The following is a 12,686-nucleotide window of genomic DNA, read 5'->3' as shown; positions in this document are numbered from 1 at the left end:
ATCCAGAGCTTCTAGAAGAGATGGGAGCTAAGGAAAGGCTCAGCAGGCTCAGGTTTCTGCAGACAATAATCACCAGGAGTCTGCACCAGCTATTAAAGAGTATGCATCCTGGGGGGTTTACGATGGGCAGCAAGATGGCTTCCACCACCAGGGTTGTGCAGGTCGTGAAGCCACATGCTCCATTAATAAAGTTCCCTAACAGAAGAGACAAACCTAAACTCAGTGCCTCAGAAGCTCTGGGATCTGCTGCGCTCCCCTCCCACTCCTCTGTCATTTCACAGCATTCTAAAGGAAGTACATCCCCCGATTTACTGATGCACCAGGGGCCACCAGACACTGCAGAAATTATAAAATCATTACCTCAGAAATACAGAAGGAAACCTATGTCTCAAGAGGAAATGGAATTTATCCAGCGTGGGGGTCCAGAGTGATTGTCGTGGTTGCTGCTTGTCACCAGATAGAAGGATTCGCTTTACAATAAAGGACTTCCACAAAGTCAAATGAAAGTCATATATTAAACAACCTTAATGAATATTCTGTAAGCAGAATGAAGTATAGAAACCCCAGGTGGTCACGTGTATCTCCTATGTTATGTATCTTGGTCAGCTGCCCCACAGCTGACCTGTACACTTATTAAAGTCTACATTTTTAAATGCTAGCCTATTAACTTGCTCTTGATTATGAAATGTCCCCAGCGAAGAGCTATTAAAAGCACATAGTATCTAATATGTGCTTTTCTGTTTGTTTAGATGTAAAGATAATTTATGAAGGATTAAAAAAAAAAGGAGTGTGCATCCACGGGAGCTGAGCTAACGCATCATCTCAGACAGCTAAGTCAGTCAAGCAGGCAAAGCATCTCTCCTGGCTCCCCAAATCCTGAAAGGGATGGGCCTCCTCCTTTTTGCCATCAGAGCTTTTCTATAAGGGAGTTACCTTGTACCTAGGGACACTCGGTTTCCCTTCTCCCTAGAGCAGCCTTTCCTTTCTTCACTGCTCTGAGTCCACACTTGGACCTAGTACTTAACTCTCCTCTGTCCTCTTACTACAGCCCACCTTTGCAATGAGTTTGCTATTTATGACTTGTTTTAAACATCTTATGCTTATCTCTGGTCTCTTGGATGTGACTTGAGTCTCCTGGGGACAAATCCACGTGTTCTTATGCTTTCTTCCCCCCCAAAGAGCCTAGCACAGTGCCTGCTACTAGGAGACTGCTGTGCAGGCAGGTGTCACTTGATAAGCTGATGAACCATCCTCCTGTCCCAACCCACAATTTCAAAACTATGTGACAGATAATTTTTCACAGTTTAGTGAAAGAAAAACAAATGGCATCATCCAATATTTAAAAAAAAATCATGTCGAATATAGATTCGAATACCAAACAAACTTCCCTGACTTTTCCAAGCTTATGTTTAACTTTCACCAGTGAGTGGAATTGTGGTGTAATGTCAGCATTTGGTATTGATTGCCTGTGAAGTATTTGTCGGTCACACTCATTTCAGAACTACCGCTCCTCTTGGAAATGTGACATGATTGATGCAAATCCACTTCTGCTGTCCTCCATACATAAGGCCACTCTTCAGGGTCTGCTAACAAGGAGATGATTAAATGTAAACACCAATGACAAGCTTCCCTTTCTGTGAGGTGAAAACACCTAAGCGATGTGTAATGAAAACGCTGAAACAGTAGAAAAGGAGAACGGGGAGCAATCTGACAAGCCCCTTCTCCCGGGATTCCAACACAGGGAGAAAGCAGCTGAGCGTGGTGGTGCATGCCTATAATCCCAGCACTCTGGAAGTAAGGCAGGGATGAGGGATGTAGGAGACCAGCCTGGGATGCAGAGATATCCAGCCAACTGGGCAACATAGCAAGACACTGTCTCAAACAGTTGGGTGGATAAACACATTTTAGTTATACAGAAACCAATAAACAAGCAGTCATGTTCAACGGTGGTAACACCTTCTTCATGGGAACTGACCTAGGGCAGAACTCCATGTACTCATTGGCTGGCCCAGTCCACTTTGTTGAAGCTGAGAGAACCTGAGGTGACCACACAGATTCAGTAAGAAAGCCCATGTAAAGGAAGAAGAGGAGCATTGTCTAATGTCATATCAATTGTCACTAGAGATCCCAGGCCTTTAGAACTTACAATGGAGAGAATCCAGGCAAAGAGACTTTTTTTTTTGAATTTTCATAAGATAAATGTGGTAGTGCTGGTCAATGGCAAAGCAGGAGACTCATCTCTGGGAGAGTACAAAGTGTATTTCAAAGAAATATGGTATAGGATGAATAATTCAATAGCAAAGATGCATTTCTTTCTCTATAACTTTAGGTTTCCAATTAAAATTTCTGTCTACTAACATATCACTTCTTTCCCAAATGTCATTATGTCCAAAGCCAAACGATGGGCTGTGACTTTCCCCAAATATCTGTGTATTCTAAGCACGCTGTGACAAGAAGACTAATCCAAAGTGTTGATCTATGTTGCCTCCCATCAGATGGTGTCTGCAAGGAATGTGTCTAAATGGACTGCGTCCAGCAGCTACCTTAGTCATCCTTCTGCGAGAACTAATGAATCCCATTCATACCAATAATAGAAACCAAGGTCAGGGCCTCCTCCTTGCTCTGTAATTCCATTACCACCACACAGAAGGCACACGGGGGTCATAAGCTCAGCAGCCTTCATCACTGGGCAAATGGAACTACATTTTATTCCCAGAGATGGTCCTCTCTGGAAAACCCTTGTCAAAGATCTGTTGTACATCAACACTGAATGTACTTGCATATGCAAGGGAAATGCCAAGAAAGAAAGGTAAAGCTGCCTCAACTGCCAAGAGACTCAAATACTGTTTGTATTTTAAAAAGATGCCATTAGAAGGCATTCGTCTCAAAACCATGTCAGGTGCTTCCGGTAACTGAGCACACGTAATTGAAGTTCATTCGGGTTTTATTTAAAGCACTCTATCATTCTGTGTGGCTAAAATATCGATTTCAAGTTTTTAAAACATCATTCTAACTACTGAAAGAAAAATACCCTTGAAATTATCACAAGCAAATAGTCCTATTTATGATGCCTTGTTCTTCTTGAGATCTCAGGCAGCATGCTCTCAACAGCCAGGCAAGTCGGTCCCTGTCCCCTGTGGAATATAGCTTCCAGATCCCACAGAGCCATCAGAAGAGAACCACCCTAAGGTTTGAGGCCACCACAGGCAAGGATTCCAGAATTGGCTTTGACCCTAGCATGTTTGCCTAACAGTAAATATGCTTGTGTTGTGTATTTTCATTGTTGTTGGGGAGGAGAATGTATTTTGAAACAGTTGGGATTTGATGCCCAGGAAATCCCAGGTGACACAGCACAGTGGAGAACAGAGTCAAATGAGGTGGAACAGAGAGCCAGCCATCAGAGCCCATTTGTCAGTGTTCTGTAGTATATTTGTTAACTCCATTTCAGATGTCAGTGTTTCTCATAGCCCCCAAAATGTCAAGCAAAGAAACAGTACCATGATGTGAAGTCCTAACTGAACAGGAACTGAGGGCTGTCCAATTTCCTCCTCTTTCTTCTCTTCATGCCTCACCTGTCAAAAGACAGCTGCATCAAAGGATCCCAGTCAAGCACAGTTTCTGGCCTCCACTCCGGATCCAAACGGCTCTGAACCTTTTGTAACTTCTGGGTTACAGGCAGGACACACTCCCAATAAAAGCAGCAGGCTGACTCACAAAGCAAACCATAGGTCAGACATCAAGAAAAGCCAAGAGAGGCAGGGTAGGTCCAGCAAGACCTCTGATGACTGGAGCCTAGATCACTGGAGCTCTGAGCCCTATTTGCCCTCTGTGACCTGGGACAAATTACTAACTGCTTGTGTGCTTCCATTTCTTCCACTGAAAATTCATAATGATATAATTTACTTGATAAGATTAAAGGGCTATATTAAGTGCATATAAATATAGCTACATGTATAAATAACTTTTTAATTAAATGTTAAACTTTAATGTTCATATGAAATAAATTTAAGTAAAAAATACATTTAAATATTAAATAAATAAATATCATTTAAAAAGTCCTGGTCTTATGTTGGTAAATATTCAAAAGACATAGAAGCAACTGTTACTAGCCCTCAATAAATACGATGCTGGATAACCAAGATATCTGCACTACATGTATTTTCCTTTGAATAATTAACTATTAATGTCAAATTGGTGTTTTCAACAGATATGTGCAATAGTCTTAATGGGAAAATATTAGAAAAAGACAGAAGTGGCCTCATCTAGCATCCAAACAATTATTTATTGGATATTTTCTTTATTTACATTTCAAATGTTATCCCCTTTCCTGGTTTCCCCTCCGAAAAACATCCTACCCCTACCCTCTCCACCTTACCCCTGCTCACCAACCCACCCACTCCCACTTCCTGGTCCTGGCATTCCCTCACACTGGGGCATAGAGCCTTCATAGGACAAAGGGCCCTCTCCTCCCATTGATGTCCCACTAGGCCATCCTCTGCTGCATATGCAGCTGGAGCCATGAGTCCCATAATGCGTGCTGTTTGGTTGGTGGTTTAGTCCCTGGGAGTTCTGGGGGTAGGGGGTACTAGTTAGTTCATATTGTTGTTCCTCCTATGGAGCTGCAAACCCCTTCAGCTCCTCGGGTCCTTTCTCTAGCTCCTTCATTGGGGATTCTATGCTCAGTCCAATGGATGGCTGTGAGCATCCATCTCTGTATTTGTGAGGCACTGGCAGAGCCTCTCAGGAGACTGCTATATCAGGGTCCTGTCAGTAAGCACTTGTTGGCATCCACAATAGTGTCTAGGTTTGGTGGTTGTATATGGGATGAATCCCCAGGTGAGTCAGTCTCTGGATAGTCATTTCTTCAGTTTCTACTCCACACTTTGTCTCTGTAACTCCTTCCATGGGTGTTTTGTTCCCCACTTCTAAGATGAATAGAAGTATCTACACTATGGTCTTCCTTCTTCTTGAGTTTAATGTGGTTTGTAAATTGTATCTTCGGTATTCTGAGTTTCTGGGCTAATATCCACTTATCAGTGAGTGCATATCATATGTGTTCTTCTGTGATTGGGTTACCTCACTCAGGATAATATCCTCCAGATCCATCCATTTGACTAAGAATTTCATAAATTCATTCTTTTTAATAGCTGAGTAGTACTCCATTGTGTAAATGTACCACATTTTCTGTATCCATTCCTCTGTTGAGGGACATCTGGGTCCTTTCCAGCTTCTGGCTATTATAAATAAGGCTGCTATGAACATAGTGGAGCATGTGTCCTTATTACAAGTTGAAACATCTTCTGAGTATATGCCCAGGAGAGGTATTGCTGGATCCTCTGGTAGTACTATGTCCAATTTTCTAAGGAACTGCCAAACTGATTTCCAGAGTGGTTGTACAAGCTTGCAATTCCACCAGCAATGGAGGAGTGTTCCTCTTTCTCCACATCCTCGACAGCATCTGCTGTCACCTGAGTATTTGATCTTAGCCATTCTGACTGGTGTGAGGTGGAATCTCGGGGTCATTTTGATTTGCATTTCCCTGATGACTAAGGATGTTGAACATTTTTTTAAGGTGCTTCTCAGCCATTTGGTATTCGTCAGTTGAGAATTCTTTGTTTAGCTCTGTACCCCAATTTTTAATAGGGTAATTTGTTTCTCTGGAGTCTAACTTCTTGAGTTCTTTATATATATATATATATATATATATATTGGATATTAGCCTTCTATCGAATGTAGGATTGGTGAAGATCTGTTTCCAATCTGTTGGTGGCCTTTTTTTGTCTTATTGACAGTGTCTTTTGCCTTACAGAAGCTTTGCAATTTTATGAGGTTCCATTTGTGGATTCTTGACCTTATATCACAAGCCACTAGTGTTCTGTTCAGGAAATTTTCCCCTGTACTCATGTGTTTGAGGCTCTTCCCCACTTTCTCTTCTATTAGATTCAGTGTATCTGATTTTATGTGGAGATCCTTAACCCACTTGGACTTCAGCTTTGTACACAGAGATAAGAATGGGTTGATTTGCATTTTTCTACATGCTGACCACCAGTTGAACTAGCACCATTTGTTGAAAATTTTGTCTCCCCCCCACACACACACACACACTAGATGACTTTAGCTACTTTGTCAAATATCAAGTGACCATATGTGTGTGGGTTCATTTCTGGGTCTTCAGTTCCATTCCACTGGTCTTCCTGCCTATCTCTGTACCAATACCATACAGTTTTAATCACTATTGCTCTACAATACAGCTTGAGGTTAGGGATAGTGATTCCCCCAGAAATTCTTTTATTGTTGAGAATAGTTTTTGCTATCCTGGGTTTTTGTCATTCCAAGTGAATTTGCAAATTGCTCTTTCTAACTCTATGAAGAATTGATTTGTAATTTTGATGGGGATTGCATTGAATCTGTATGTTGCTTTTAGCAAGATGGACATTTTAACAATATTTACCCTGCCAATCTATGAGCATGCGAGATCTTTCCATCTTCTGAGATCTTCACTGATTTCTTTCTTCAGAGACTTGAAGTTCTTGTCATACAGATCTTTCACTTTTGGTTAGAGTCACACCAAGGTATGTAAAATTATTTGTGACTACTGTAAAAGGTGTTGTTTCCCTAATTTCTTTCTCAGCCTGTTTATTCTTTGAGTATAGGAAGGCTACTGGTTTGTTTCAGTTAATTTTATATCCAGCCACTTTGCAGAAGTTGTTTATCAGCTTTAGGAGTTTTCTAGTGGAATTTTGGGGGTCACTTAAGTATATGATCATATCATCTGCAAATAGTGATATTTTGACTTCTTCCTTTCCAATTTGTATCCCTTTGACCTCCTTTTGTTGTCTAATTGCTAGTCTACCTAGAACTTTTAGTACTATGTTGAATAGATAGGGAGAAAGTGGGCAGCCTTGACTAGTCCCTGGTTTTAGTGAGATTGCTTCAAGTTTCTCTCCATTTAATTTGATGTTGACTACTGGCTTGCTGTATATTGCTTTTACTCTGTTTAGGTATGGGTCTTTCCAAGACTTTTAACATGAAGGGATGCTGAATTTTGAATTCCTGATCTTTGCAAGACTTTTAACATGAAGGGATGCTGAATTTTGTCAAATGTTTTCTCGGCATCTTATGAAATGATCATGTGTTTTTTTTTCTTTGAGTTTATTTATGTAGTAGATTATGTTGATGGATTTTTATATATTGAACCATCCCTGCATCCCTGGAATGAAGCCTACTTGATCGTGGTGAATGATCGCTTTGATGTGTTCTTGGATTCAGTTGGCAAGAATTTTATTGAGTATTTTTGCATCAATGTTCATAAGGGAGATTGGTCTGAAGTTCTCTTCCTTTCGTGGGTTTTTGTGTGGTTTAGGTATAAGTGTAACTGTGGCTTCGTGGAACGAATTGGGTAGTGTTCCTTCTGTTTCTATTTTGTGGTATAGTTTGAAGAGTATTCTGATTAGGTCTTCTTTGAGGTCTGATAAAACTTCTCCACTAAACCCATCTGGCCCTGGGCTTTTTTTGGTTGGGAGACTATTAATGACTGCTTCTATTTCTTTAGGGGTTATGGGACTGTTTAGATGTTTTATCTGATCCTATTTTAACTTTGGCACCTCATATGTGTTTAGAAAGTTGTCCATTTAATCGAGACTTTCCAATTTAGTTGAGAATAAACTTTTTTGTAGAAGGATCTAATGATGTTTTGGATTTCCACCCTTTCCATTGTTATATCTCCCATTTCATTTCTGATTTTATTAATTTAGATACTGTCTCTGTGCACTCTGGTTAGTCTGGTTAAGGGTTTATCTATCTTGTTGATTTTCTCAAAGAACCAGCTCCTGGTTTTGTTGATTCTTTATATAGTTCTTTTTGTTTCTATTTGGTTGATTTGATCCCTGAGTTTGATTATTTCCTGCTATCTACTCCTCTTGGGTGTATTTGCTTCTTTTTGTTCTAGAACTCTCAGGTGTGCTGTCAAGCTGCTAGTGTATGCTCTCTCTAGTTTCTCTTTGGAGGCACTCAGAGCTATGAGTTTTCCTCTTAGGACTGCTTTCATTATGTCCCATAAGTTTGGATATGTTGTAGTTTCATTTTCATTAAACTCTAAATGTCTTTAATTTCTTTCCTTATTTCTTCCTTGACCAAGTTATCATTGAGTAGAGCGCTGTTCAGCTTCCATGTGTATGTGTGTTTTCCATTGTTTTTTGTTGTTATTGAAGACCAGCCTTAGTCCGTGGTGATCTGATAGAATGCATGAGATTATTTCAATCTTCTTGTGTCTGTTGAGGCCTGTTTTGTGAACAATTGTATGGTCAATTTTGGAGAAGGTACCATGAGGTGCTGAGAAGAAGGTATATTCTTTTACTTTAGGATAAAATGTTTTATAAATATCTGTTAGATCCATTTGGTTCATAACTTCTGTTAGTTTCATTGTGTCGCTGTTTACTTTTTGTTTCCAGGATCTGTCCATTGCTGAGAGTGGGGTGTTGAAGTCTCTCATTATTATTGTGTGGGGTCCAATGTGTGCTTTGAGCTTTAGTAAAGTTTCTTTTATGAATGTGGATGCTCTTGCATTTGGAATGTAGATGTTCAGAATTGAGAGTTCATATTGGTAGATTTTTTTTCCTTTGACCAGTATGAAATGTCCTTCTTTATTCTTTTTTATAACTTTTGGTTGAAAGTCAATATTATTCAATATTAGAATGCTTGTTTTTTGGGACCATTTGCTTGGAAAATTGTTTTCTAGCGCTTTACTCTGACATAGCATCTGTCTTTGTCACTGAGGTGCGTTTCCTATATGCAGCAAAGTGTTGAGTACTATTTACATATCCAGTCTGTTAGTCTATGTCTGTCTTTTTATTGGGGGATTGAGTCCATTGATGTTCAGAGATATTAAGGAAAAGTGATTGTTACTTACTGTTATTTTTGTTGTTAGAGGTGGAAGTATATTTGTGTGGCTATCTTCTTTTGGGTTTGTTGAAAGATTATTTTCTTGCTTTTTCTAGGCTATAGTTTCCTTCCTTGTGTTGGTGTTTTCCATCTATTATCCTTTGTAGGGTTGGATTTGTGGAAAGATATTGTGTAAATTTGGTTTTGCCATGACATATCTTGGTTTCTCCATCTATGGTAATTGAGAGTTTTGCTGGGTATAGTAGCTTGGGCTGGTAGTTGTGTTCTCTTAGGGTCTGTATGACATCTCTCCAGGATCTTCTAGCATTCATAGTCTCTGGTGAGAAGTCTGGTATAATTCTGATAGGTCTGCCTTTATGTGTTACTTGACCTTTTTCTCTTACTGATTTTAATATTCTTTATTTGTTTAATGCATTTGGTGTTTTGATTATTATGTGACAGGAGGAATTTCTTTTCTGGTCCGGTCTATTTGGAGTTCTGTAGGCTTCTTGTATGTTTATGGGCATCTCTTTCTTTTAGGTTAGGAAAGTTCTCCTCTATAATTTTGTTGAAGATATTTACTGGCCCTTTAATTTGGGAATCTTCACTCTGTTCTATACCTATTATCCTTAGGTTTGATCTTCTCATTGTGTCCTGGATTTCCTGGATGTTTTGGGTTAGAAGCTTTTTGCTTTATGCATTTTCTCTGTTGTTTCAATGTTTTCTATGGTATCTTCTGCCCCTGAGATTCTCTCTTCTATCTCTTGTATTCTGTTGGTGATGCTTGCATCTGTGACTCTTGATCTCTTTCCTAGGTTTTCTAACTCCAAGGTTGTCTCCCTTTGTGATTTCTTTATTGTTTCTATTTCCATTTTTAGATCTTGGATTTTTGTTTTTTTCCTTTGCCTGTTTGATTGTGTTTTCCTGTAATTCTTTAAGGGATTTTTGTGTTTCCTCTTTAAGGGCTTCTAGCTGTTTACCTGTGTTCTCCTGTATTTCTTTCAAAGAGTTATTTATGTCCTTCTTAAAGTCCTCTATCATCATCATGAGAAGTGATTTTAGATCTGGGTCTTGCTTTTCTGGTATGTTGGTGTATCCAGGGCTTGCTATGGTGGGAGAATTGGGTTCTGATGATGCCAAGTAACCTTGGTTTCTTTTGCTTATGTTCTTATGCTTGCCTCCCACCATCTGAATATCTGTAGTGCTACCTGCCCTCGTTATCTGACTGGAGCCTGTCCTTCCTGTAATCCTGACTGTGTCAGAACTCCTCAGAGTCCAGCTGTCTTTGTGATCCTGTGATTCCAGGATCCTGTGATCCTGAGATTCTGGGTGTGTCAGAGTTCCTGGGAGTCAAGCTGCCTCTGGGACCCTGAGATCCTGGTGTGACTAAGCTCCTGGGATCCTGGAATCCTGTGATCCTGAGTGTGTTAGATTGCCTGGGAGTCGAGCCTCCTCTATGGGCTGTGGGGCTGGCTGCAGAGTTCTCATCCAAGGTAAACCAGCACAGACCAGATGGAACCAGAGCTACTGGTTGGGCTGGATTCCTGTGTCCCTGGATCCTGCTGGTTCAAGTTCCTCCTGGTGGTGTTGGAACAGATGTGTCCTACTCACCCCTGATTCATAGATCCACTTCTCTTCTTTTTAAATGAAGCTGTTTCCCATGTGATGCTTAGAGGATGGTACTCTTCATATGTCTTTAGTTTCAGTGTTTCTAAGTTATCCCATATAGAAAGAAATCAAGATCTTACACTCGTGTACTTGCATGCACACATACAAACACACACACAGGGAAGGGGAAGGGGGAGGGGGAGGGAGTGGGAGAGGGAGGAGAGGGAGAGAACCAGGCACTATACTTCTGGCTAGATCACTCATCTAGTTTTAGTTCATCTAGTTCTCAGAACCACTGTGAGTTATTATCCCAATAACAGTTAGAGAACAGTAAGAGATTTTAGACAACTCCCCAAACATCACAGGATAGACATAAGTGTACACATTTATGGGCAGGAAAGCCAAATCATTTCTGGATCATTCTAAGAACTATTGAGTATGGAAAGGGGAAAACAAGGCAGAAAAAAATCTCCTCCTAATTATGATTGACAGCTAAATACCTTGGAGTACCTACATTATTTCTTACATTTATTCCTTTTAGCATGTGTGTGCATGTCTATGCATATGCCTATATGGCTGTGTGTGTGCACATACATGCACTTGTGCACAAGGATCACAGAGTACCTATGGAGATCTGATGACCACTCTCAGGTCTCTCTTCCTGCCTTGTGAGATCTGGAGATTAAACTCAATTCCTCAGCCTGGGCTCTACCTGATGAGCTACCTCACTGGTCATATATATATATATTTAAATCAGTAGTTGTTATTACATTTCTGCCTGAGAAATATAGCCTTTGACTCTAAGGTAATCATTAGTAAACACTAAATAGTGCTCTCTTAATTAAACCCATTAGTGCTTATGGGAAATAAAAATGTGTTTGGGCTCAAACCTGATGAGTTTCATTTTAGGGACACAAGCTTGGCCAATATTTTTCTATGCTGTCTGTAACCTTTCACAGTACAGAGTGAGCAAGGTCCTAGTTCATTAACTCACTGATTGTCCTTCCTCTCTGTGGTTATTAGTTGATGATTCTACCCTTCACTGTAACTAATACACCAAATGGAGAGTTCGAGGTGTAGCCATCCTTAGAGACTCTGAACGTGGGCTACACCTTCCTCTGTTTCTGCCCATTAGATCAGTACCCAACCCATCAACAGTTTTCTACGTTACAAGTTCTATGAAGGGACACACAGGAACACTGTGCACTGCTGAGGTGTGACCGTAGACACAGTTACCTTGGTAGGTTCTCACCACCACCACCATTTACACTAAAAATCATCAACCTGCTACAAAAATATGCATCCCTGTGTATCTGGTTCTTCTCAAACATACAAACAAAAGTCGAAAATAGAACATGTTCATTGTTTTAAAGAAATATATAGAAGTTACACCAGCTCTAAAACTTTTAAAATATTTTAAGTTCTCAACAGTTGGAATACATCTTCTGGTTAATGAAGGGTCATTGTTTAAAGGGCAGGTTGGGGTTTTTTTTTATTTTTGTTTCTTCTTTCTTGTGATCCTTCCTAGTGTGTCTTTGCCACCAATGACATCTCAGATTCAATGAAGTCCTTGAATTAGCATTTTACATTAGCATGTTCCCAGGTCACCTTGTGAAGTGGAAAGGGAGAAATGATAGAAAACATGCTGCCCTGAAACTGAAACAGGCTGTATCCAGGGATCCGTCCCATAATCAGCTTCTAAACGCTGACACCATTGCATACACTAGCAAGATTTTGCTGAAAGGACCCAAATATAGCTGTCTCTTGTGAGACGATGCCGGGGCCTAGCAAACACAGGAGTGGATGTTCACAGTCAGCTATTGGATGTATCACAGGGCTCCCAATGGAGAAGCTAGAGAAAGTACCCAAGGAGCTAAAGGGATCTGCAACCCTATTGTTGGAACAACATGATGTACTAACCAGAACCCTGGAGCTCTTGTCTCTAGCTGCATATGTATCGAAAGATGGCCTAGTCGGCCATCAATGGAAAGAGAGGCCCATTGGACTTGCAAACTTTATATGCCCCAATATAGGGGAATGCCAGGGCCAAAAGAATGGGAATGGGTGGGTAGGGAAGTGGGGGGCGCTATGGGGGACTTTTGGGATAGCATTGGAAATGTAATTGAGGAAAATATGTAATAAAAATATATTAAAAAAAAAAAAAGAAACTGAAACAGACCTAGGAGTGGTGAATTCTG

General features: G+C 40.3%; 2 protein-coding genes across 10 annotated transcripts in view; both read left to right on the top strand.

Annotated features, from left to right (window-relative positions):
- Window positions 1-12,686, top strand: part of Magi2 (membrane associated guanylate kinase, WW and PDZ domain containing 2) — a 1,489,420-nt gene that overhangs the window by 1,352,857 nt on the left and 123,877 nt on the right. The gene's annotated exons all lie outside the window — the stretch shown is intronic.
- Window positions 123-451, top strand: LOC110294004 (alpha-ketoglutarate dehydrogenase component 4). Its single transcript, XM_021161945.3, has one exon. It carries the CDS (start codon window positions 123-125, stop codon window positions 429-431), a length of 309 nt encoding a protein of 102 aa, XP_021017604.1. The 3' UTR covers window positions 432-451.

This window comes from Mus caroli, unplaced genomic scaffold (assembly GCF_978045245.1).
Source record: "Mus caroli unplaced genomic scaffold, Mus_caroli_1 scaffold_4, whole genome shotgun sequence".
NCBI lineage: Eukaryota > Metazoa > Chordata > Mammalia > Rodentia > Muridae > Mus > Mus caroli.
Note: the sequence above shows the minus strand (reverse complement) of the source record. Positions and strands in the feature narration are given on the sequence as shown.

Bases quoted from the DNA above. Each gene is read 5' to 3' on its own strand.
- LOC110294004 (XM_021161945.3), top strand. From the start codon at position 123: ATGGGCAGCAAGATGGCTTCCACCACCAGGGTTGTGCAGGTCGTGAAG.